The 27,945-nt window shown below is 35.5% G+C and overlaps 1 protein-coding gene across 1 annotated transcript; it reads right to left on the reverse strand.

Moving 5' to 3' along the window:
- Positions 1-12: 12 nt before the first annotated feature.
- On the reverse strand, positions 13-27,945 carry CDC23 (cell division cycle 23). The gene is made up of 16 exons (XM_074291436.1): positions 27,755-27,945; positions 27,589-27,661; positions 11,379-11,516; positions 8,639-8,681; positions 8,243-8,348; positions 7,575-7,707; positions 5,534-5,711; positions 5,357-5,454; positions 5,108-5,189; positions 3,158-3,311; positions 2,925-3,044; positions 2,409-2,484; positions 1,944-2,005; positions 1,251-1,329; positions 1,043-1,162; positions 13-896 (listed from the first exon to the last, which is right to left on the reverse strand). Exons 1-16 carry the CDS (start codon positions 27,907-27,909, stop codon positions 726-728), a joined length of 1,788 nt encoding a protein of 595 aa, XP_074147537.1. The 5' UTR covers positions 27,910-27,945; the 3' UTR covers positions 13-725.

Consider the following 27,945-nt stretch of genomic DNA (forward strand, 5'->3'; position numbering starts at 1 on the left):
AAATGTAGCAAGTTGGATTAAAAAAATATTTTATTAAAACAGACTGGCTCTTCAGATACGAGTCTTCTGCCCAGGCTCTCCCTCTCCTCCATGACAAGTTAGAGAGCCACTAGTGAGATACACTGTTTTAGACAGGAACATAATGAATATTGTTCATTGAGTAAGACAGGTTGATCTTTCTTCCCCACACCTCCAGAGCTGAAACCAAGGGCCTGTCCAGGCTTCAGCTCCCTCTACACAGCATCATCAACAGCTTAACTCTTTGCTCTTCTAGCCTGAAAAGCAGGTTTCAGCAAGCAGGGTTGCTGTAACAACTTGGTTCATTCCAACAGCATCCCATAGGTGCTGAAAGCAGAACTCTTAAAAGAGTTGTCTACCTTCCTCAGCTTCAGAAGGACAATCCCACCAAGCAATAAAGAAACAAGGCTCTTGAAGCATTACCTGCTAAAGTGCCATAAGGGGTTGTTCTTAAAAATATTTTGGTTGGGAAAGAGGACTAAAAACTGCAGCTTGTCTCTGAGTCAGGAGGGAGAGAAAAGTGCTTTCTAAAAAGTCCAGCTGCTCTAACTGTAGCAAATAGAAAATGTCTTCAGACAGACCCTTGCTAATCCTCAAGCAGTGGTATCCAAATGCAGAAACTGAAGATCTTTGAAGAACACATCCAGCTTCTTTCTATGAATCAGGACTTAATAAGGGACTGATAATCCAGCCTAGAAAGTAGCAGTCTATGGTGTAACCGAAGATAGGTTGAGTGGAGACACCCGGCGTGTAGGTGTGTTGTTAGCAGACAGTGATGCAGGTAGAAAAAAGGGAGCAGATATCTCTGTGGTGGAAGTCTCTCCTTGATTCCGCAACTGTAAAATCTGTCTAAGTAGGGCTTTACCTTCTTCTCGAGTCTGAAACAAATAATGTTACTCAAGTTATAAAAAATTTAAGCCAATACTTCTTTTAACCTTTTTAATAAAGATATTCCTCAGACTGACAACCCCAACCCTTGAAAGATAACTTTAAATCAGAATCTTGATTGAATACTAGCACTCACATCATTAAACGAACAACATTTCTGTGCACAGGCTGAGGCTTCATCCCAGAGTTTGCATTTAAAGTAGTACTGAGCCAGATATCGGAAAGCAGTGCTCACCTCCAGATGCTCCACTATTTCCTAAAAAGGCAAAGAACAGAAATTACTGCGGTGATAGTAACAGATGCATTGACTTGAGTTAAAGGAGTTCTTTGCTTCTGACACATACCCCACATGAATAGATATCCTGAATGTATTTGATGTAACACTGGGCAGCTTGCTCTGATTCAGTCAGCTGTTCGTGGAGTCTGAAAGAAATAGATTGTAAGCATAAACAGACCTTTGAACCAAGATTTAAGCAACACATACCCAGAGCCTAAAATAAACTGGACTACATGAAAAGTAAAAAATTAAATGTAAACAACCTATAGTATTAGCAGTGACCTCTACATTTAATAGTCACAACCATTAAAAAGTATCATTTCCCTAATGATAAATATGGGAAGAGTTCTGGAGGAAATTTAACTACAAAAAAAAAACAAAACAAAACAAAACAAAAAAAAAACAAAAAGCCCACCTGATAAAGTGATCACAACTTATGTGAGTTTCTAAGTTGTCCTGGCTGTAGCAAGGAGCAAAATGACAGTGTAGGATAAGTTTTTCTGTTTGCCTTGTTGAATATGTGATTAATTTCTTCTTTCATAAAACCAATGCACTGCTTGTAAATTTCTATTAGTTCCTTAGCAGCACTTCTTCATGATACAGTGATGGTGCCCTAATTTAACCTAAGGGAAAATCACATTTCTTGACTTCTCACAAGTCCTACAGCTTACAGCTTTAGTTCCCCATTAGGAGTACTCCCAGACACTCCCAGAGCATACAGGGCTGAAACACTTAAGAATGTTTGGTCTTTTTTACTCACTTTGCTAGTTTCACGAGAGCCATTTTCTCCACATCTCCCACAGCGTAAGCTCTCCAGTAACACTGCCAAAGGGACAAAGTGGTTACTGGAGCCACCCCATGCCTACCAACAAGCAGACAATTACCTCGAGGCTCAGGCTTCAGCAAACCCTGCAGGAGCTCAGGCTGGTGCTCAGTGCAGAAGAACACTTTCTTGTTCACACTGAACAAGTGTCAACAAAGCTCAGGTGGCAGGTACCTGGCCACAGACAATTTTCCACAGATTGTGACCTCCGGCACTGCTTTGCCTGACCGACACTGATCAGAGAACTGCACATGAGCAGACAAGGTATAGAGCCCAGCATGTACCCTGCTTGAGACTGGCGTATGCATCAGATTAACACCAAATGAAGTCAGAAACAGACCGACCAACCTTTATTAAATTGCAAAAATGTCATGCAATGCTCCAATACCCAACCCCAGGCACCTTTTTGGCTTCCACGAGCTGATTGAGTTTCTCGTAACATTCTCCTAGGGCCACCAGCATACGGGAATCGTTGGGTCTATGAGATAAGGGAGGCTACTGTCAACAGCTATTTGTAACCTCTGTTCAACCACTGCCACCATCCCAAATCAATGTATGGACGATCCCACTGTTTCAAGGTGTTTTTCATAGTATACTAGATCCTATGTCTTGCTATAGGAACTTCTCTAGATTTGCATGTTTTTATTAATTTTAACTGTATGACAGAAGATAACAGTTTTACATATGCTTAATTTTAAGAAATTTGCCCTGATCCAGATGAAATGATCTATGCAATCACACTACTAAACTTATTATTGGAATTTCCCAAAGGAAAAAAACTTTAAACGATTCCAAAGAAGTTTCAAAGATTTTTGGCAAATCAAATTATTAATTCTAATTACTTGAGTGCACTATCAGTGTGCACTAATTAGCCCTGATTTATATCAGGTTAACCCACACCAAAGTGGTCAAACTTACCGGAGCTGATGGGCCCGTCGATAATAATAAAGGCAGTAAAATGGCATCTTAAGAATTTCATAGGTTTGTCCAAGGCCATACCAGGCTCTGTAGTCTCTCTTATTTACCTCAATAGCATGTCTGAGAAATGGAAATGTATTGTTATGCATATGAGAATAGATCCAAACAATGCTGATACCCACAAAATACTTGTTTCCCAAAGGTAGCCTGGCCTCACCCCAGCATATACACACCTGTAAGCTTGAATAGCTGCAGATGTATTCTTCATTTCCATGTACTCATGTCCCATGAGAGTCCAGGCCCCAAGATACCGGGGATTTAATTTTAGGGCTCTCTGAAAATAAAGGGCTGCTTTCTCATGCTGGGAACGTAAGCTGTAGTAATTACCTGAGAACAACAAGAAAATAAGAACTAGAGAATCACAAATAGAAAGTGCCTGGGATAAAAAGAATGTAGTTGGAGACAAAACCAGCATTTCATCTGGATCAGGGCAAATTTCTTAAAACTAAGTATATGTAAAACTGCTATCTTCTGTCATGCAATTAAAATGAATAAAAACATGCAAATCTAGAAAAGTTCCTATAGCAAAACATAAGATTTAGTATCTTATGAAAAACACCTTGAAACAATATTTAAAGATAGAGAAGCTTTGGAAGTAAAATAGGAAAAAGCAAAAGACTAGTGACAGAACCCCAGTTGTTCAGTCAGAGGAAAAAATGGATAGTGGGAATACCAAAGAATACCAAAGAAACAGGAGATATGACTAAAGAAGTATTATCAAGGAATTTGGGTTGACCCAAGATATTGGTTAGTGATAGAGGGTTGAAAAAAAAGGTAAGGCTCCTACAAAGAAGCCAATTTAGACCAGTGCTTTGGGAACAGATGCTAGCAGGGAAAGATGTGCTGTGGATAGTAGGGTTGGGCAAATGGATGTCAGTTTTTCTTTCTTCAAGTCTCTCCACATTTCTTTTCTCTCCAGAATCTCAGACCCTTCTGTCTCCCTCCTCCCCCAATCTCTATCATATTCTTTCCCTTATCTGGTTATATTAGAAAAATAAAAGATTTTTCTTATATTATACTTTTTTAGTAAGTTTTGTTCTGTCTATACTGAATTGTTTAAATGGTTATTTTTTTTTTTTTTTTTTTTTGTCAATACCCATGATTTCACTGGTATAGGAAACTCCTGGTGAGAAAATATCCTCAATCAGTGCAGATCAGATCAGCAGCTATTGCCCTGAAGAATTCCTGGGGCACTAAAAGGTTGGTAAGAGACTTTCATTAGGTTACATAACTGGCTGGTGTTAGAAATAGGACCTGATCCTGAAGCTAACTCTCTTAATTTTACCATGCACCCTCTTAAATGTCTTAAATGTTTCTCTCTTAAGAAAAAAAAAAACAACTTTAACTCTCACAACTAATTTTTCCAAGGGTCAAAAAAAGGAACAAATAAAGATACCTCAGGCCCATTATATTATCCTGAAACTGCAATTTGACCAATTCTCTTGGAGAATCTGGTCAAAATTATCTCTCACCCCATTTTACTTTAAAAGTCTTCATTACTAGGACTATTCCATTTTGTGAACTCTCTTCAGTTTGTTTACACCATTCTAATGCTAAGAGACTGAAATCTATTGTTTGAATGCTTACCACTTTAACAAGAACACCTATTCATTAGAATATTCACAATTGCCAGGCAGAAAAAAAAAAAAAAAAAGATCAACTCCTTCTATTTTAACACATCTACTTCTAGGACTGACTTTTTTTGGTTGTTTTTTCCTAGAAAAGGATAGCATTTTCCATCTAAAGTTTATTGGAATTGCTTTGGATCAATGAATTGTTGACAAGAACTAAGTCTATCATAGCTGATCATCACATAGTCTTGCTTTGCTCCATCTGATGTTTTTCTTCTGCTCACTTCACTCAATTGTAAAATTTTCCAGGCTTTTCTGAAATCAGCCTTCTTCATCATTTCTTACAAAACAATGGTATTCTATTACATTCATATACCAATTGATGGATATCCACTCGTTTTTCAATTCTTTGCCACTACAAAAAGAGCTGCTATAAACATTTTTGCACATATGGATCCTTTCCCCTCTTTTATGATCTCTTTGGGAGGACTAATTTCTTTAATCCTTTCCCCAAACTACTCCCAGCACTCCAATTAGAAAAATGATTTTTACCTATTACACAGCAGGTCTCTACCCGATATTTGTCAATTTCACACAGATTATGAGCCAAATAGCTCAGTTCAGGTTTCATGCTCTGAAGGGAGAGAAAAAAATAAATTTGATAACAGAAAAAAGAAATCTCTAGAACGTCTCCAAAAAAAAAGTTAAATGGAAGAAAAATTATTAATTCAGCTTGATTAATATCCATACCCAAATCAGTGTTACTTAATAAAGTCAAGACAAAAAAGAAAAACAGCTCACCCTAACATAGAGCAAATTGGAGAATGTATCCATATTTTCAATCCTGTAGGGGTCTTGCTTCCTTAATTCATTGAATATAGAGAGGGCTTTGTCAATATCTGCATAATGAAGAGAGTTCAGTAAGTATAGCATACTTCTTTTATGTTTCATATCATTTTAGTATCCTGCCTCACTTACCTCTAATATTGTGATAGGCAACTGCAATTTGGGAAATGATGTATGTGCTCTTAGAAAAGCCCACATCAATGAGAGACTGATACTTCTGTAGGGCCTCCTCTATCAGCTGCAATTCTGTATATATATGAGCCAAAAAAAATTCCTTCATCCAAGTGTCTGGCAAAGACAGGAACTTCAGCTGGCAGCAATTAAGATCCAAAGAAAAGATATATTTATAAATTAGCCATTTATGTTTCCAACTCCCTCCCAAACATCAACCAAATAACCAACCAGCAGCTTCCTAGGTATCTACTATGGGCTCAGCACTGTATTAAACAAAATAAAAGATAAGATCCCAGACTTCAATATTTTTAAACTCTAATTTAAGAAACAAAATCAACATAGAAAATAACAATAATTAACAAAAGACAGCGTAATTAAGTGCTATATTGTAACAGTTTTATAGTAAGAAATTCTGAAAAGGGCAAGTTAGGGAAGCCTTCAAGGAGAAGGCAGAACTTCAAAACAAGATTTTGAAGAATGGTTAGCATAGAGATGAGAAAAGAAAAGAATATCACAAGTGAAAAAACAGTTGGGAGGAAATGAGTCTAGACTGTGAAGAGGACAGTGAGGAAATGAAGCTAAATGGAATAAAGGGTTCAAGCATTGAAGAGGGAGAAATAAGCCTCTTTCTCTCATATATACATATACACACATATATTTATATGTTATGTATATATAATACCATATATATACACACACATAAAATACCATATGTATATATGTATTTACAGACACATACATATATAGATGTGTAGTATATAGATGTGATAGAATTTTCTTTAAAAATGGGAAAAAAGAAAAAGAAAAGTCAAAACATTATGGTACCACTGCCAGAGAAAAGGAAGTTGAAAATTGAAAAGCTTGTTTGCAAGAAAAAAAAGGAAGAGTATGGTTTTGGAAATGTTGAGTTTGAGGTAACCACAAAATATCTATATAGAAATATAGAAAGAGCCAGGTGACTGAATCTTGGGTGAAAGGAGAGAAGAAAAGATGCAGATTTCGAAGTCATCAAAAAGCATTTTCACTAGGGGAGAAGGAAAGGAGAGATCCGAGGAGGAAGACAATTCTTGGCTCTTTAAATATGCCAAGGGACAGCTAGATGGTACAATGGATAGGGCACTGGTTGTGAAGTCAGGAGGACTGGAGTTCAAATCCAACTCAAATAATACTTCGGAGTGGTGTGAATGTGGGCAAGTCACTTAACCCCAACTGCCTCAGCTAAAAAAAAAAAAAAAAAAAGAGAGAGACACATTTGTTGTTAGTCTCCTTTGAGGGATCCTAATAATGCCTGGAAAAAAATAGAAATAAACTCTAAAGATAATCTGTCTCTAAAATGCTAAAGACATCAACATCAAAGAAATTATCAAAATTTCCACAGAATTTACAAAAGAAATCCAGGAAAAACAACTCAATTCATCTAATTCAATTCTTAAGGTCAGAAAAAAATATTCCTAAATTATAGGGACAAGGCTAAATAGTCCTCTTGGAAGGTAACAAAGTTTAGCTACAGAAAAACTCCATATTGAAGAAATAATTTTCTAATCAAATTTGAAATCAAGCTAATATTAAACATGAAACAAGAGTAGCTACAAATGAGCACTAACTAGCCAGCGATCTTTAATTTCAAGATCAGATCTCCATAGTAGCAAAATAATTCAAAAAACATATATAAGAGTCAGCTACATTAGCAAGCAAAGTTTCAATAAACAAATGAAAGGACTAGTTAAATATTTCAGTTAACTAGTGTACAGGATGGAAAATGCACATGGAAGGCAGCTAGGTGGTGCAGTGGATAGAGCACTGGCCCTGAAGTCAAGAGGATCTGAGTTCAAATACGTTTCAGACACTTTAACACTTCCTAGCTGTGTGACCCTGGGCAAGTCACTTAACCCCAATTGCCTCAGCAAAAAATAAAAAATAAAATAAAACGCACATGGAAGATTTTTCACAGCTTCTTTCTCAACTTACCAGCCTTTTTTTTTTTTGTTTTTTTACTTACCATCTCTTTGTCTGTGATCAGGTTACACAACTCCAGCCAGGCTCCCCAGTGTAAAGGTAAAATGTGGGTAGCTTCCACAAAAACATCAATTGCCTCTTTTACCAAGTCCAGCTTCCGAAGCACCACCCCATATCTAGGAAGTAAGAAAATCATCAGGGAGAATGAAGCAAAAATTAAGATTTTACATGACAACTATTATTCAAGTGACCCAACTGAGAGAATTCCTAAAGTCAGAAAGATGCTAGTTTAAATCCAGCCTCAGACACATACTAACTATGTTTCTGGACTTAACTTCATTTGCTTCAGTTACCTCATCTGTAAAATAAGAATAATAACAATACTACTTCCTAGAGTTGTTGTAAAGATAAAAATGAGATAATATTTCTAAAGTACTTGGTAAATGTTAAGACTGCAACAAACACTAGTGATTATCATAAGGAGCTTTATGTTTACAAAGCACTCTACTCATAAAAAAAGCCACATAACACCAGGTGTCATGTGAAAATATAATTGATTTCATTTAAAAGATGTAGAAACTGAGGCTTCTAGAAATTAAATAACTTGTTAAATGTCATACATCAATGAGAGATAGAATATGGGCTCAACCCAAAGTCTTTAGATTTCTGGCCCAATGCCCTTTCTGCTTTCCAATGATTTTCTAGACTTACAGATAAAGGCCAAATCCATCAAGTTCTCGTGCCTGGTGCTTTTTGCTGAGTTCAACTCTTAGCTCTCTCAGGGCTTCATTCTTCACCTGTCCTTTCTCCAAGGGGCCTATGGACCAAAAAAAAAAAAAAAAAAAAAAAAAAAGCTCTGAAGATCAAACTAGTTTGTTTTATTCTTTTAGGTTAATACTCCTTGTGGCATAAAGTGAAAAGTTCATACTTGCTTAGTACTTTAAGAAAAAATGGCTACAAGGAACCAGTCAACCTTAAATTTTTCTTAATTTGGCTGAAAAGTGATGCCTTTGGCCACTGAACTCTTACACAGCCCAACAATCATACCTAACACACATCATTTGCTAGTTATTTTTTTTCCAAAAGGTAAGTTGAGGAACTTCATACCCAAACTGTCAACTGTTTCATCATCCTTTTTCTTTTCTCCAGACTGTAAAGGAAAATAAAAAAGTAAGGTTTTACTGTTCATTCTTGATTTTTGGCTTTTTTTTTTTAATTAAAGTTTTTTATTTTCAAAACATATGCATGCATAATTTTTCAACATTAATCCTTGCAAAACTTTGTGATCCGATTTTTCCCTCCTCTCCTAGATGGCAAATTATTCGATATATGTTAAAACATAGTAAAAATGTTAAATCCAATGTATGCACACATATTTATGCAATTATCTTTCTACAAGAAAAATCAAATAAAAAAGAAAAAAAAAAGAGAAAGAAAATAAAATGCAAGCAAACAACAACAAAAAATGAAAATGCTATGCTATGATCCACATTCAATTCCCACAGTCCTCTCTGGGTATAGATGGTTCTCTTCATCACAAGATCATTGGAACTGGCCTAGATCATCTCATTGTTGAAAAAAGCCACATCCATCAATATTGATCATTATGTAATCTTGTTGTTAACCTCTTACTGTTCATTCTTAAATTTGTTTATAACAATAAAAATTTAGTCTATATTCTTAAATTCTTCTTAAGGGCCCTACTCTACTCAAAACAGTATAACTGCCAATACATATATTTGTCCTATTTTATCGCTCTCTAGAGTTTTGATGATATATTTGCTCTCAAAAGATTATATATCATGATGATCAACTATGAAAGACTTAGTTCTTCTCAGTGTTTCAGTGCTCTAAAGCAATCCGAATGAACTTTGGACAGAAAATGCCATCTGCATTCAGAAAAAGAACTAAGGAGACTGAATGTAAATCAATACATGCTGTGTTCACTTCTTTTTTCTGTTTTTGTTTGTTTGTTTGTTTTTTTAATCTCCCCTATGGTTTTTCCTTTTTGCTCTGATTTTTCTCTCCCAATATGATTCATAAATCAATGTGCATTAAAAATAAGTTTTAAAAAATACATCTTCCATATTTCAGAAAATATTGGTTCTCTTATTTATAAATGCTTTTCTAAAATATTTTTAATATCTTGAAGTTCTTTTGAATAGAGTATCTAGAAAGAAAACTATAAAGTCTATAAGTACAATTTTTAAAATTAGTTTAATAACACTATGCTCAAAGCTCACAATTTAAGTGAGTTTGTCAAAAGGTGCTCTTTCATGGCTCACATCTTTATTGCTACATGTCAGAAAGTTTGAAGGCACATTGTATGACAAGAAAAACATCAAACAACACTGAAAAGGTCCATTACAGCTCTGGAAGGCCGAGAAATGTGGGCAAAGTGCCTTTAACCAATTTTAAAAGCTTTGAATGAAACAAAATGCATCAAATGAGATTTTAGATCAAGATAGGCCAGACTACCTTGTACCTCAACAAATATTTCTAAGTTTCTTCTATTACCCTAGTGGGTTATTTAGGAAGCTATTTCAATAAGGAGCCCTTTGCATATTATTGATACCACAATTTAAGAGAAACATCTAGTTCCCTGGACTCTCCCATAAAGGTTATAAATATTGTTACTATATCTTTAAGAGCCAAATGGGATATTGAGGATTAGTTTGGAGTTACAGTTCTATTATAACTGTCATTCTAGGAGGTTCTCCATATGAAGTCAAGGACAATTTGTTTGGTTTCAATTATGATCTATGAATAGTTCTGAAGAAGAAATACAAAAAGAAAGTTAAGAGAAACTTCTTTCTTTTTAGTACTGTCTTAATTGTTAATTCATGGAGAAATATTGTAAAAACAGTTTTGTGGAGAGTCTATAAAAAACTCGAGTTTATAATGCATTCTACAGTGATGTTAATCTCTGATGGTTGAAGACAAAAAAATTAAAGTATTTTATTCTTGAGAAATTGAATTTAACTTTTGAGAATATGAAGAGAATTCTTGAGATGTTAATTATTATCTTGAGCCAACCAAATGGTAGAATTGTGTTTCTAGGAGGGAAAACAAATCATTTGCCATCAAACTAAGATTACTCAGGCTGTACTCTCTCACAACTAAAATACTGTAAATAATTGTCCATTTTACTAGTAATTCTATCATTAATAAATTATACATCCAGTAACTTTAACATTTATTTAATCCTAAAAAATTAAGGGATGTAAATAGAGAGACAGCTATAAGTAACTACTGTTGGGAAAGGAGATTCTTCTGCTTTATTAAGTAAATGATATATAAGGAAAAGGGAAAGAGCCTTGAGTTAACTGATAAGGAGAAATATGTTGTAATTTTATTAATAATAAATTACTCAACATATGTCTGGGTTACTTTAAAGTTCAAGATGAAAAAAATTAAATAAGGGAATGAATAATAGCAGAATGACTTGACCCTACAAGTAAGTAAAAGTGATCCCAGATGTTGCTACATAATCAAAGGAAAACAAACTGTATTAAGCCTACAATAGGTGCTACAGCCACAACAATTAAAGACCCAGAAAAATTCTTGCTACCAAAGTCCTTGGCATTGTCAAATGATTCAACATCAAAAGCTGGTTCAAGTTTTTGTGGCAGTACTGTCAAAGAGGCTGCTGTACCCTAAGGACTACAGTAATTTTCCATCTCATTTGCAAATAAAACATCTTTGTGTTATCTTCTCAATTAGAATATGGGATCCTTAAGAGTTTGGACTGTCTTGCTTTTCTGTTCATATGCCCAGCACTTAGAGCAGTGCTTGCATATAGTTAGCATTTAATAAATATTTTTTTCATATTTTGTATAGCACTCACCAGGTATCTTGAATACATATACAGGAAATAGGCTTTCTGGCTCTTGCAACCACGAAGGAAGTGAGCTGCCCGATCATATTCTTTTACATCAAAGTAGGCCTTGGCTAGAGTGTAAGCATCTAAATCTTGTGCATCTTCCTAGAAAAGACAATTTGGGGAGATGTTTTTGTTTTTTTTTTTTTCTTGCAGGGGAAAAGAAAAATTTGGGAGAAGAAAAACATAGGATGCAAGCAATGAGATTCCAGGTAATATCTATGAACTTCTTTATTAATGTTGAAAATTTATAAGAGAGCAAACAAATTTCTAAAAAGAAAATTTCTTATATAGTGTATTATAGTTTAAAGTCATCACTTATATTGATATAAACCAAGAAATATGTATCTAGAAAAAACTGAAAATTTGAATACACACAAAATATTTTTGAATTGTCAGATCGTGGCTCTGCTGCTGACTGATATGAAGGTCTTAGAAAAGGAATTGAATTATCCTTATTTGCTTCATAAAGGAAGGAGAAATATTAAAACATTTACTCCAATAATCACTGTTCACTGTTAAATTACATTAATTCAAGAATAGCAATATAATGAAAGGGATAACAATATAATACAATGTAAGGCTGAAGGATATCACCTATTTATTTTTTACTTATTATTTATATTATTTATTATATATCACATAATATTCAAGATTAAAGTCCCATATAAATGCAAAATAATTGCTAATTTGAACTATTCTTTAAAATAATTTTAAATTCATTTTTAACTTAAAATAAACAAACAAAAAAAAAAGTCCATGTATACAACACAAGAGAATTCAATATGAAATCAGGAATCTCCATTTTTCTTTAAAAACTATGTAATAAAAAGCATACATTGTTTTCAAAACTAAGATGGAGAAAAATAGATTAGTCTGAAAATTTAAAAAAAAAAAAAATAGGCCTTCATCCCCCCAAAAAAATCAATCTTCCAGATAAGATAAACATTCCTTTTGTGACAAAAGATGACAATTTAGGATCCATGTGAATTTAGAGTCTAGTGGGAGGGAAGAACATTTTTTTGATAGCAAAATCAACAAAAAAGCAGAGTATCATCAAAGTTTAAAAAGAAAGAGTTACAAACAATTCTGAATAAGTTGTAATCTCAGTGTAAACCGTGAGAAAGTACGGAAGAATAATCAAAAAAATAGTTATTTTGCTAAGCAAATAGGCTTGACAAGAAAAAAATGCAAAGGAGAAGAATAAGATGATTATGAGTATTATACTTACCAAGAAAGGAGAAATAGAAAAAAAAAAAAAAAAAAAAAAAAAAAGATAAAAAACAATAGAATGGGAAAAGGAAAACAATCCTACAGCAAAACTTCCATCACAGGAGAAAATACAAAAGATGAATTTATTTAAAAGTTATAGAATTAATAGAAAATATAATCGTATTTAGGATTATGCAAATGTATATTAAAATTTTAGAGGATTAGTAAAATAAAACAAGATGGTTCTCCTTTAAAAAAAAAAAAAAGTCTGATAGAGTCTGGCTTTTTAAACTGTAGGTCATGACCCCATATGGGGGGTCTTGCAACTAAATGAGGAGATCGGAAAAAATGTGATTTATTACCATAAGTATTGGATTTGAATACCTATTTTATATTATTATATACACAGCATCACATAAAAATTTCTTGGTCAAAAAGTTTGATTCACAAGTGATAGAGAATAAATTAAATTTAAAAACTATAACCTTCAATTAATTCCAGTATAAAAAATTTTAAATCTTAAATGGATTAAAAACAACATTTAATAATATGCAACTATAGAAAACACACCTAATGCAGTAAAAGACAACACCTCAAGAAAGAGAACATTTTCCAGCCGAAGACAATTTAGAAGATCAGTAGAAAAGGTCTATGAGGGTCTAGCATGCAATCCTAGTCTAGGTCATATCAGCATGGTCCTAGCTCCACCCAGCAAGGAAGGACTCTTACTTCACCACATTATATTTTACATCTCATAGGGGGGCAGCTAGGTGGCGAAATGGATAGAGCACCAGCCCTGAATTCAGGAGGACCTGAGTTCAAATGTGATCTCAGACACTTAACACTTCCTAGCTATGTGACCCTGGGCAAGTCACTTAACCCCAGCCTCAAAAAAAAACAACAACAACAACAAAAACAAAAACAAAAAAAGATTTTACAGCTATAGTGGGCAGGACATTCCTAACAATTCCAGGGCAGAAAAGAGGACTTGTGGTTAGGTCCCTAGAAGGATCTCTGAAAAAAAGAGCCTTACAAAAATCCCTGAAACTTGGGACAATATACCCTCTACCCTGAAAACAGAGCCCTACTTTTACAAAAAGTTTTAAAAGCCAAATAAGAAGGTAGGAAAATGAGTATACAACAAAAAAAGTTTCTGATCATATTAAGTTACTATGGCAATAAGAGCAAAACACACACACACACACTCATTAGATAAAGTCAAAGAGAAATCCAAAGCCTCCAAAAAAAAAAAAAAAAAAAAAAAAAAAAAGGACTCAGGCCATAAAAGAACACAAAAAGGATTGTGAAAATCAAGTAGGAGAGACAGAAGAAAAATTAGATGCAAAAAAACTCAAAAAACCAACAAGGAAAATGTCTTAAAAATCAAAATTTGCCAATTGGGAAAGGAGGTACAAAATCTCACTGAAGAAAACAATTCCTGAAAAATTAGAATTGAGCAAATGGAAGTTAATGACTTTATGAGAAATCAAGATACAAAAAAACAAAACCAAAAGAATTATTATTATTATTATTATTATTATTGGTCTACACAAAAGTCATAATAAAAAAAAAAAAAAAGCCTGATCATCTTTCAAGAAATTATCAAGGAAAACTGCCATCATATTCTAAAAATCAGAGGGTAAAATAGAAATTGAAAGAACCTACCATTCACCTCCCAAAAGAGATTCCAAAATGAAAATTCCCAGAAATATTAACAGTTATATTCCCAAACTCGCAATTCACAGAGAAGATATTGCAAGTTCCCAGAAAGAAACAATTTAAGCATAGTGAAACTACAATCAGGATAACACAAGATTTAGTAGCTTCTACATTAAAGGACTGAAAAACATGGAATATAATATTTTGGAGAGCAATGAAGCCAGGATTATAACCATGAATTAGCTATCCAGCAAAAACTGAGTATCGTCCTTCAGAGGAAAAAGTGGACATTCAATGAAATAGAGGATTTTTAAGCAGTTGTGATGAAAAGACCAAAAATGAATGGAAAATCTGATTTTCAAATACACGACTCAGAAGAAGCATAAGGAGGTAGTCAGGAAATTGATATCATAAGAGACTTAAGATTTATTTATTTACATTCCTATATGTGAGGATGACACTTGTAATTCAGAACTTATTATTACGGCAGTTTGAAAGAGTATATATAGGCAGAGGGCACAGGTGTGAGTTGAATACAAAGGGAGAATACCTTAAAAAAATGATTAAATTAAGAGGTGAGAGGAATGTACCAGAAAAAAGGGAAAGGGAGAAGTGAAATGGTATAAATTATTTGCCATAAAAAAAGAGACAAGAAAAAAGCTTTTACAGTGGAGGGGAAGAGAGAAAGGAAAGGGGAAGTAAGTGAACCTTACTCTTTTTAGAACTGGCTCAAAAAGGAAGTAATATACACATTCAATATGGATACAGAAATCTATCTTACCCTGCAGAAAAATAGGAGGCAATGGGATATGGGATATTTGGAGGAGGAAGTTGTCAGTAGCAAAACACTTTTGAGGAGGGAGAAGGTAAAAAAAGAGAAAAAAATAGAATGGGGGGAAATACAATTAGCAATAATAACTGTAAAAAAGTTTTTAAAGGAAGCTTTAAAGGAAAGAAAGGAAAGAAAGAAAGAAAGAAAGAAAGAAAGAAAGAAAGAAAGAAAGAAAGAAAGAAAGAAAGAAAGAAAGAAAGAAAGAAAGAAAGAAAGAAAGAAAGAAAGAAAGAAAGAAAGAAAGAAAGAAAGAAAGAAAGAAAGAAAGAAAGAAAGAAAGAAAGAAAGAAAGAAAGAAAGAAAGAAAGAAAGAAAGAAAGAAAGAAAGAAAGAAAGAAAGAGAAAGGAAAGAAAGAGGAAGGGAATGAGGGAGGGAATGAGGGAGGGAGGAAGGAAGGAAAGAAGAAAGGAAAGAAGGAAAAAAGAAAAAAAAAAGGAAGGAAGGAAGGGAAGGAAGGAAGGGAGGGAGGGACGGAGGGAGAAAGAAAGAGGACTTATATGTACAAAAATATCTGTAGCAAGCTCTCTTATCTGGACAAAATATTGGAAATTGAGGGGATGCCCGTTACTTGGGGAATGGCTGAATAGACTGTCATGGAATATTGTTCTGGGAGAAATGATGAGCAGTATGCTCTCAGAAAAAAACCTGGAAAGTCTTCTATGAATTCAAGCAAAGTGAAATGTACTATATATAAAGTAATGGCAATGTTCTGGAATGATCAGTTTGCTATTCTCAACAGTACAATGAGCGACAACTACTCTGAAAGACTTATGATGAAAAATCCTATCCATGCCCAGAGAAGAAATTGATTTTGTCTGATTAGATTGAAGCATTCTCCCTCTTCCCTTTATTCCCTTAACTATTTTTTTGAAGATTTTTTTTTTTTTTTCACAACATGACTTACGGAAGTGTTTTGCAGAATTTCACATGCTGTTAATGGGAGTTGGAGGTCTAGAACCCCAAAATTTTAAAAACAAATGTAAAAAAATTGTTTCAAATGTAACTGAGAGAAAATATTAAATAAATTTTTAAAAAGAAATAAGAAAATCATGCTTACGACATATCACTAACAATAGAATAGAAATATTAAACATCTATATACTTAATGGCATAGGAAAATTATAAAAGAAAACCATTAATAGCCAGAGATTTCAAACTGCCCCAATAATGGAATATTACAAACGAAAATAAAGAAATATTAATATTAATAGATGACAAAGCAACTGAATTTAACACACATAGAATAGGTAGAGTAGAAAATGCAGCCCCCATTTTTGCAAATGAATGAAACATTAACAAAAGCAATCTTCTAGAACCCAAAGAAAAAGTTAAGAAATTATAAAATACTAAACTTAAAAATATTGCAATATGACACACATAATGGTTGAGTGACCCTGAACTAGTTCCTTAATCTCTAAGTGCTCTGAGCAACTACCTAAGATTATAAATCGAAGAGAAGGCTGATCTGTATTGGCAGAGGATGAGGTCATCCAAGATTTCTTTAAGTCACTGAAATCACAGATCTAATCTCTCTGCCTTGTTGTTGTTTGTCCTCTGTTCTTGAAGAGGCCATGACATCAGAGAGCTGATATACAGACATGCAAGTGAATTAGATTTAAATGAGGAAGGGCTGTGCAAGGTCTCCAGCCCCACTTTCCTCTCCAAAGCAAACTGGGTCCAGTGCCCATATCTAGATCAAGACACTAGAGATGGCCTTGAATACAATGAAAGACCTAAGTTTTTTTTAAGCTAAGGTCTTCAACAGGTTTCAGTTTTGTTAGACTGAGGCTGTACCCATTCAGTAATTAAGACTAGGTAGCAATTGAAGCAAAGAATCTCATTTTTCACACTAATAAAAGAAAAAAAACAAAAAAAAACACCAATATATATGTAAGTGTGGGAGGGGAAGACTCTCAGGGTTTCTGACCAAAACAAAATATTCACATTCAATCTTAATTAAGGATCCAAACAATGACCAAGAGGGTTTGGCCTGGGACCAACTGTTGGCCAATCAATGTGAATCAGAGTGATTTTGATTTAAGGCATGGTTCTTAAAAAAATAAATCTAGCCAGTAAACCCTGGGACATCTAGGGAGGGTTCAGAGATCCAAAAGAAAAAGAATAGAAAATACAAAAAGGTCACAAAAATGGAAGGGGAAAAAAAAACACTTGCATGACAGCTGAGGAATCATACGACAAATTCTGTTATATGAACACTGAGAATTACTATCATGACTTAAGAAATGACAAATATAAACAATACAAGTAAATATGAAAAGAAATGATGTAGTGATTATAGAAGAAATAAACAAATACACAACTAGAAAGGGGAAGCTATAGTCAGCCTGTTGTGCCACAGTTCTCTTTTATTGTTCTGCTTCAGTTTCCCTAATTATCCTGCCTCAGTTTCCCTGATTGCAACCCTCCCTTTTCTGCCCCATTAGAACTGAGATAATTAGGGCTATGGAGATCTGACATTCTAAAAGATATAACTCCATTTGTCCTATTTCAGATACCTAATTGGCATTGTTTATAACTCTAAGTTTCAGACTTCCTGGCTCTCCATGGATACCTCCTTAACTCCCAGTTTGTAAGAATTTATGGTCCTACCCCCAACCTGTCAGAACAGGATTGATGGTCCCTGACTAGAGATTCCCACCCACCAGAGTTTGGACTCCACCCTTCAAACTCCTTCACCCCTCACCCTCCCTATTCCCTTCCCCCTTTGTTTAGCTACCCCAGTTTGGAGCTATGCATATATGACATAGAGAACTCATATCTGCTGCTAGATGTTTGGAGACATCAGCCCTGGGAGCAATATGCTCCTAGCACAATCGAGTCTCCCTCTCAGAAATCCAATAAAATATTAAAAACTCTCTAATCTTTATCTTGCCTCAGTTCTCTGGCATTACAAGCCAATGACCAGAAAAGTCATAATACAGGAGATGGTACTTTAGCTCAGCTTTGAAGGAACAGATTCTAAGAGGTAGAGGGAGGTAGAGGTACAGCTGGAGTGCAATGTAGGCTAGGGAAGATTTGTGAAAAGGCACACATATAAGAGGACAGGAAATAGAATGCTAAGTATCAGCAGAGGGAGGGCAGTTTGTTTGGAATATGAAATTTATAAAGAGGAATAATGTTTAATAACCCTGGAATGATAGGTTCTATGGAGATTGTGAAGGCTGTAAATGCCAAACAGAAGAATTTGTATTTGGTCCCAGAGACAACAAGGAGCCATTTGGAAGGCACTGAATAAGTGATCAAAAATAACCAGAAACAAGTGCAGAAGGGGGACATAGACACAATGAGAAAGATTTTATTTCTGAGGAATTCATTCTGGAAAAAATGAATGTAAGTTTATAATTTCATATAAAACTACTTCTTTTGGACTTGAAAATGTTGACAAACAATTAAATTCATAATTTTTTTTTTAACCAAACTTCCCATTGGATACACTGAGTAAAGTCCCCTCATGGGAATGTGGGCTTGAACTATAACTTGAGACTTTATAATAACAAGTTGAACTAAAAAAGTTAAACTAAAAAGCTGCAGGTGTTCTATTGTCTTGAATGAACATTTCCCTCCCACCTCAATTAGCATTCAAGTACTTCCTTCATTATAGCTTTGAGAATACCGGTAAAGATTCTCTCATCCAAGAATATCTGATTGTATAGCAATTCTCTAGGGAAATCTAAATTAAGAGTTTGTTATTTACTAATATTCTTTTGTTTGTAGGATAGATTTCTATGTTTAGGATATAAGCCTCGATTCTTCCAGACAATGGAAGATAATTGGGGGGGAGGGGGAGGGAATGGTTCTGTATTCAGGTTCTATTTAATCTTGTGTTTTGCAGTTTGTGCTTTGCACTCCTTTACTGATACATTATATGTTAGGAGTTGTCCTTTCCTGTGAGATTGTCATAAATCTTTTTTTTTTTTTTTTTTTTTTGCTTTTTCACCATAAGAGTCTCTGATTTTTAATTTGGATGAGGGTCACTGTCCCACACACCAACAATACACATGCAAAACCTAAGCAAAATTCGTAAGCACTAGATAAATAACAGTAAAGGTTTAAGATTCACTCTGGGAGGCAGTCAAGATGGGAGTAAAGGAGGAACTCAACCTGAGCTTTCCCCTAAACCCCTCCATATACCTTTAAATAAATCTGGGAAGGGAAGACCTTAAATTCTAGAGTGGCAGAACTCACAAAAAGATAAGAGTGAGAGTGAAACTATTTTCCAGCCCAAGAAAACTTAGAAAGTTAGCAAAAAGGTAGGTTATACAAAGGTGAGTGAAGAGTAAAGTCCTACACAGATTGTGCCAATACAGATCAGGCCCCAGGAACCCAGAAGCAGGCCTTGGGGTAACCGAATCAGTGGCAGCAGTGGTTTCCAAGCCTCATATCCTATAGACTGTAAGAGGATCAAAACAGATTAAAGGAGATTTACAGGAGTCCTTCTGCTGGCACCACAGGCAAAACTTGTTTCATTGGCTATACTTAGATCTAGGTTGCAGTCATGGATCTTAGTCCCAGTGTGAGGAGGAACATTAGCACACATGGCTTGCAGCCTTAGGGGAGCTGGGACTCTCCTCACAGTTCCAGGATTGAAACGAATGCTTATGGTCCCTCACAAGCCAGGTCACAGTAAAAAAAAGAGTAGTAAACATACATTTTCCTATATCACACCACCTTGGAAGAGCCAAAAGCTTACAGGTTTATAGAATTGCCTCTGAAAACAGCTGCACAAAAACCCTAAAGCTTAGGACAATTCCCCCCTCCACTTGACAGCCCCACTTTAATATAGAGTTAAATTCAGGAATAGGCTGGAAAATGAGTAAATAACAGAAAAAAAAAAATCTGACTATAGAAAGTGGCCTTGTCACGATATTCAAAATATGAATTAATGTCATGCCCTGGCAGAGATTAAAACAGATTTTGAAAATCAAGTTTAGGTGGCACAGTGGATAAAGCAGCAGCCCTGAAGTCCTGAGTTCAAATCTGGACTCAGACACTGAACACTTCCTAACTGTGTGACCCTGAGCAAGTCACTTTGATGAGAGCAAAATGATGAGGCTCTAAGGCTGAGATGAGTCAGTGCTTCCTTTCTGGCTGTCTGATTATCTCTCTCCTCCCCCCTTCCAAAGTACCAAAGTTGGGTTCTTTAGTGAATGAATTCGCTTACTCAATGCTGTGTTAAAAAAAAAATCTTTATTGATTAGGAAAGGGATAGGCAGGCAATTGGCCTCCAGGGAGAAAGGCCAAACTGCCTGGAAGCTGACACTGCAACAAAGTCAGCGGGCACAAGGCAGAGAAAAGCCTAGTGCAAGGAATAGAATTTTGGAAGTTCATTTTATACACGAAAAGGATCATAAAACAAAGTTTGTATTTGCAAAAGACTTTTCTGCTTCCTTCAGATATAGAGATGTTTATATATCAAAAAGGTTCCTGAGGAAGCTTGTAAATCCTTTTGAACTTTGCCATAAGACAGGAATTTCTCTTAAGGATGTTAAATTTTATTAATTATTTGTGTCTCAGATTATCTCCTTTGATCTCTTCTAAGACAGGAGTTTCTCCGTTAATTATTTGAATGCTGAGCTATCTCTTTTGACCTCTTCAACTTAACCCCAATTGCCTCAGAAAAAAAAAAAATCAAATTAGGTTAAGAAAGGTAGAAGTAAAACTAGGAAGAGAAATGAGAGTGATATGAGAAAATCATGAAAAAAGAATCAATAACTTGGTAAAGGAGACACCAAAAAATGCTGAAGAAAATAACACCTTGATAGACTAGGCCAAATGGAAAAAGAATAATAAAAATCCAATAAAAAGAAGAATGCCTTGAAAAACAGGATTGGCCAAATATTCTATTTATACATATATGATATATATTCTAGTGTTATATAAATATATAGACTCTAATATGTATGTAATATATATTCTAGATACATACAAAAATTCACTGGGAAAAAAAACTTAAAAAATAGAATTGAAAATAGAAAAGGAAGTACAACCTGAAGAAAATAATTCCTTAAATTAAATAAATAAATAATTCCTTGAAAGTTAGAATTAGGCAAATGGAAGCTAATGACTTTGAGACATCAGAAACAAACAAAATCAAAAGAATGAAAAAAAAATAGAAGAAAATGTGAAATGGAAAATATCTTAAAATTATTTATAAATGATATCTCATCAAGTTGAAAATATCAAATCAGTTTTCCTTGATAATTTTTTGAAAGATGATGTCCAGGCCCTTTTTTTTGAACATGATTTTCAGGCAGTCCAATAATTTTAAAATTATCTCTCCTGCATCTACTTTCTAGGTCAGTTATTATTAATTCAACTGAGAAACCCTGAGGGTCTTCTCTCAGATTGAACTTTTTTTTTGTTAGGAGGACCGGAATTCAAATCTGGATTAATATTTCCTAGCTGTGTGACCCTGGGCAAGTCACTTAACCCCAATTGCCTCAGCAAAAAAAAAAAAAAAAAAAAAAAAAAAAAAAAAAAAAAAAAAAATATATATATATATATATATATATATATATATATATATATATATATATATATATATATATTTTTTTTTTTTTTTAAAAGGCCAAGGTTTTCCACTATATCCAGAATCTCTCTAGTCATCCTGAATTATATTTTATTCCTGAACCCACATGCTCTGGAAGAGAAAGTGAGGCTGATTATTTTGCACAGACAATCCTCACTTAAATCCAACTCATTTGCATGTCATGGCATCATTTCACTGATGATGAAGGACAAACAACAACTTCTTTAAGTAGAGCTGCTGTACTGGGAACAGGTGGAACAGATCATTTGGACAATATATTCCTCCCTCCTTCCTTTTCTTTCTTCACAGGATATCATACCTTACTTGTGGGTATTCTGGCTAAAGAAATGTAAAACCTTTTTTTTATTTCATTGCTGAAACCCTCCAAGATACCTTGGGATACGCTAGCTAGATTTCTTTCTTAAGAATAAAGCCAAATCTTTCTGGCTCTTGTTATGGGCCAAAACTTAAAACAAGGTGTTAAGTCAGTGGAATTGATAGAGACAATAGTTATTTAATTTAGCATGGTTCAGTATGATTGATTTAATCCTACAAGGAGATGTTATGGGCCAGAACTTGAAACAAGGTACTAAGTGGAATTGAGGAGGTTAAATCTACTTTAGCACTGATTTAATCTTACAACCTACAATGGTTTCCTAGTGATATAATGATTGGTGTATACTCAGTGTGGAACATATATAGGAGGAGCTCTCAAGGCCAGAAAGGGCAAGCCCAATAGAAGCTCCTGGAGGCTCAGCCAGGATTCAGAAGTCAGAAAAGGCAGAAGCTCTTGGAACCAAGGAGAAAGACAGGCCTCTAGAAAAACTAGCTGATCCCCAAGTGAAGGAGACAAAAATTTGAAGGAAACAATACAGGATTTGGATTTTAATGCCTGGATGCACTTGTGAATTAAACTGAAACTAAGGCTGACTCCAGAGACCCCAGGAAACCTCAACAAGAGAACATTACATTTTAGAGAAGAATATTACAAGCTCTCATTTACTGCCATTACTCTCTCTCTCTCTCTTTCCTCCCCCTCCCTTTTTCTTTCCCTCCCCCCTCCCCTCTCTCTCTCTTTTGCTGAGGCAATCAGGCTGACTTGCCCAGGGTCACACAGCTAGGAAGTGTTAAGTGTCTGAGGACCACATTTGAATTCAGGTTCTCCTGACTTCAGAGCTTGAGTTCTATCCACTTCACCATCCAATTGCCCCATGGTATCATCTCCTTGATGACATGGTCATAACAACAATAACACAGCAATAATCACAACCATTCTAGAGAGAACCTTGGAACTATGTCCAAAGAACTATAAAACCTTGCACACCCTTTGACCAAACAATACCATACTAGGTCTGTATCCTAAAGAAATTTAAAAAAACAAAAAAGGAAAAGCTCCTATGTGTACAAAAATATTTATAGCAGCTCTTTTAGCAGTAGCAAAGAACTAGAAATTAAGGCGATGTCCATCAATTGGGGAATTGCTGAACATGTTGTATATGATTGTGATGAAAGTTGTACTACTGTGTTTTAAGAAATGATAAACAGGGTGCTCTCAGGAAATCATAGAAAAACTTATATGAACTGATACAAAGTGAAATGAACAGACCAGGAAAACATTGTACACAGCAATATTGCATGATGATCTACTATTAAAAAACTCAGCAATACAATGATCCAAGATTATTTAGGTGCTATTCATCTCCAGAGAAATAACTGAATGCAGATGACTTTATTTTTCTTGGTTTTTTATTTGTATTTTCATTCACAGAACAACTTAAGTGGAAATGTGTTTTGTATGAATATATATATATATATTTTAATATATATATAAAACTTAAGAAAAATTGCTTGCCTTCTCAGCTGGATGGCGCAGTGGATAGAATACAGGCCCTGAAGTCAGTAGGACCTGAGGTTCAAATATGACCTCAGACACTTAACACAAACTAGCTATGTGACCCTTGACAAGTCACTTAACCCCAATTGTGGTGGGTTAACTGATTTGCCTGAAGTTACACAGCTAGTAAGTAGCAAATTTCTGAGGCCAATGTGAACTCAAAGCCTCCTGACTCCAGGATCAATGCCTTATCCACTATGCCACCTAGCTGTCCCATCATAACTTTTAGATGCACTAATCTGATAGCTGAGCAGATAGGTCCTGATTAACATTTCCAAATGAATGTTTCACACTTACATTCAAAATGTCTATTTCTATGAAAGTCACCATCACTCTTCTAAGTATTTAGATTAATAACATCAAGAATATTTTTCCAGGTTTATTAAATATTATTCCCCTTTATATATTTTATATTCCAGACAAATTGGCCTCCTTATTGCTGCTGATACATAATGTTCTATCTCCTGTCCTCCTACATTTTGTATAAGCATTTCTACGACCTACAATGCACTGCTGCTATTACCAAGAGCTAACTTAGCAAATATTTTTTTACATACATATGCCAATAGAATGTAGATTCCTTTAGAGCATATAATTTTTGTCTTTCAATTCCCAGCACTAAGCATAGTTCCTGGCATGTACTTCATTGATTTACTAATTAATAGAAATAGAGGAAATCAGAAAAAGACTGGGAAGAATTAGGATTAGATTTAGAGCAGGAAGAGACTTTAAAAATCACTTAAAGATGAGCACTGAAGCACAAGAAGATTAAATAACTTGCCTAAGTCACACACACACAAATATCAGAGACAGAAGCTCTACTACTACTACAAATCTATCCCTCTCTTCACTGTGCTGCCTCTTAGAGACCAATTTACTGATGCACAAGAATTCTACAGGAAATAACGAGAAAGGAGACATTCCAGGCATAGAGTATATTGACAACAAAGACATATGTTCAACAAAGCACATGTTCAAGAGCTTTGAGTAGTCTAGTTTAGCTCAATTAGAGCAAATGGATAAGCTAGAAAGATATTGAGGGTCTAAAATGACAGCAAAGGAGTTTGAAATGTACTTAGAGGAACTGCTATATATTATTGAGTAGAAAAGTGAAACAGATCTATGCATAAGACTATTCTGAAAGGACACAGAACACGAATGAATATCAATTAGTAGGAAGAAAGGGATTACACCTTTCCTATGAAGAAGTGGTATGATATTATTGACATATAACAAATACCTAGTAAAGAATCAAGATTCCCTGTTATCTAGTCACAATATAACACTAACAATGGAAGTTACTTTACCTCCCTGGGCCTAAAGTTCTCCATCAGTTAAAATGAGAATAATTAATCCCTGTTCTGCCTTACCTCACAAAGCTGAATGTGGAACAAAAAGAAGTTTTAAAGATCAAGGTCTAGTCTCTAGTTTTATGGAAAAGGAACCTAGAGACAGGAAATGACTGGAGACATGCTTAGCAAAATACTAAAAGTATGACAAAATTGGAAGCACCTATATTATAGTAGCAAGAACATTTGCCATGAAATTGTTTAACAGAACCCAGAGAAAGAAAAATTTAGTGGAAACATGTAAGCTGTCTTCAAACTACTCTCCCAATCTAGGGTTTGCTTAATCACCAATTACCTAAAAAAAACTATGCCCAACCTCTACCTCCAACTCTTTCAAGCTCACAGTCCTCAACCTTACTCAGTCTCTCACTCCAATCTTGACAGCTCCTACTGTGCCCTCTGAAATTCATCTTTTATAGTCAACAAATTTTCCTTTCTTTTTTGACCTCTTCCTCTCATACTTCATCTTCTTGTTCTAAGGAACACCTGGCTTCCCCTAAAGAATATAACATACCTTGCCATTTTCTTCATCACTGGCTGAACCTTAGTAGGAATGCCTGTTCTCCACTGCTAGTGATTTTGTGGCTATCATTCAGAAACCTCTTCTTTTGACTTCATTCAATTACAATTTTTCCACCTTACTCAAATCATAATAGTTGTTATCTATAACTCCTAGATCATTCTTCCTCCATTCTCGAAGAATTCAGCATCTGGCTCATTGTCTTCCTCTCCTTCCTAGCTCTTTTTTTATACCTCTACATTTTTGTTGATAATTCCTCAAACACCCTAACTTCTCAGTCCATCAATCTCAAGTCCCATGACCTACTCTTCCAATCTTCCAAGTCTTCTTCCCATTTTCCAGGGATATTTATATTCTGGATCTCACTATACACATAACTATTCAATTCTACTTTCTTGACACAAACTTTTGACATTCCTCTAACCACAACCTTCTAACATTCCATTCTCTCCCTATACCTCACTTCCCTGCAACCTTTTCTTCAAGAGGTGATACTTGCCAGCAGTCACCTAGCAAAGTGCCCTATAGTAAGAGTCTTTGGACTGGCTCTTCCCTATACCTGGAATATACTCTTACTACGTTTTCTCATAGAATTCTATTTTTCAAAATATAGTTCAAACACCTTCTTCTACATGAAGCATGATTCCCTCAAATTATGAATGTACTTCCAATCTTGCATATGTGTTGTTATTATTGTTGTTCTCAAAGAAGACCATAACATCAGGAAGGTGATACCATGACATGAAAGTGAATTAGATTTAAGTGAGGGAGAGCTGTGCAAAGTCACCTGCCTCCCTTTCTCCTCCAGAGCCATCAGGATCCAGATATAGGTCAGGACAACTGGAGATGGACTTCATAAACATGTGCATACACACACGTGGTAGGAAGTTTTTTTTTCTCTTTGTATCCACATCATTTTGCAAAGAGCTTTTAACATTTTTCCCTCACTACTTTTTTTTTTTTTTGCCTGAGAAATTTTTATATGACCCTGAGTACATAAGTATATTAAACAGCTATGCAAATCAACATTAATGATAAGCCATAATTTCATGACCTCCACATTCAATTACAAGACCCCATATGGGATCACAAACCACAGTTTAAGAAACTAAGATCTAGCAAAGTTATATGCCATATTTGTTGCAGTCGTTCAGTTGTGTCTGAATTCATATCTCATGAACCACCTTGCCCATGAGATTTTCTTGGCAAAGATCTGGTAAGATTTGTCATTTTCTTCTCCAATTTTAGGCAGACAGAGGTTAAATGACTCGCTCAGGGTCACACAGTTGGTGTCTGAAGTCATATTTGTTTTTTGGTTTTTCCTGAGGTTGGGGTTAAGTGACTCGCCCAGGGTCACACAGCTAGGAAGTGTTAAGTGTCTGAGACCAGATTTGAACTCGGGTCCTCCTGAATTCAGGGCTGGCATTCCATGCACTGCGCCACCTAGCTGCCCCTGAAGTCATATTTGAAGTCTGCTCTTTCTGACTCCAAGCCTACCGCTCTATCCACTGCCACCTTACTACTCCCACACGCTGTCTGCTGACTGACTAAGAGTTATGGAGGGCTGTCAGATGGACCAGGAATGAGACATGCTCTGCTAGGCCGCAAAGGAAAGAAGGAGGAGCATACTAAGTATATATTGGAGAGTCAAATATAGACTCAACATAAAGGCAGAACTTCCTAAAAACTAGAAGTGACCTAAAGTAAAACATGGTGCTTACCAGATAATGGGAGATGGAAATTTCTAAGGGCAGACTAGATAAGTCCAAGATGTTGCAGAGAGTAATCCTAGTAGCTAGACTACACGACCTAACAGTCCTTTTTCATTCTGAGTTAGCGTTCTATTAGCTGGATGGCTCTGGACAAGTCACTCTACTTCTCAGGGTCTCAGTAAAACAAGGAGGCTGAGCCAAAAGATCTCCAAGGCCCTTTCCGCTTGTACACTCTCTGCTACTCACTCAGTTTACTCCCTTGAGCTTCGGTTTTTCTCATGTCTAACACGGAGACAACACCTGAATTAGTGTCTTTTTCCTTAACAAGAGCACCAGGAGCTTTCAAAGAAACGTGGTATGTAAAGGGTTTTGTAAATTCCGGGCCGATGAGGTCATTATTCAGGCACCTGTAACGGAGGTGGGGGAATAGGATGGGAAAAGCCATTACCTCAGTGATGGGTGGTGGCGGCGGCAGCTCAGATAGGGGCAACGGGGCCAGGGAGAAGGCCAGTTCAGAGGCCCTGAAACAGAGAAAGGCCGAGACAGTAAGGGAAGGGGGCATCTGCAGCAGAGGGCCCAGGCCCGGCTTCCCACTTATTATCCTGAAGCCTTACCATTTCCCACTATGTTGCAAACCTCGCTCCCGGCTCAACCCCGCGATCCGGAGGAGCTGCTTCTTGATTTCCCTCAGATCTGAGAAGTCGCTGCAAGTCCCCGAAGCTACCACAGAAGGCATAGATGCCGCCACAACGGAGACCAAAGCAGCCATCTTCCTGGCTCCGTCCCCCTACTCTGGCCAATCACG

The sequence above is a fragment of the Sminthopsis crassicaudata genome, chromosome 2 (genome assembly GCF_048593235.1).
Source record: "Sminthopsis crassicaudata isolate SCR6 chromosome 2, ASM4859323v1, whole genome shotgun sequence".
Classification (NCBI taxonomy): Eukaryota; Metazoa; Chordata; class Mammalia; order Dasyuromorphia; family Dasyuridae; genus Sminthopsis; species Sminthopsis crassicaudata.

Coding starts and splice junctions, on each gene's coding strand:
- CDC23 (XM_074291436.1), bottom strand. CDS start 27,909: ATGGCTGCTTTGGTCTCCGTTGTGGCGGCATCTATGCCTTCTGTGGTA. Junction 27,662..27,754: donor TTGCAACATAGTGGGAAATG/GTAAGGCTTCAG, acceptor TCTCTGTTTCAG/GGCCTCTGAACTGGCCTTCT. Junction 2,485..2,924: donor CGACGGGCCCATCAGCTCCG/GTAAGTTTGACC, acceptor CTTATCTCATAG/ACCCAACGATTCCCGTATGC.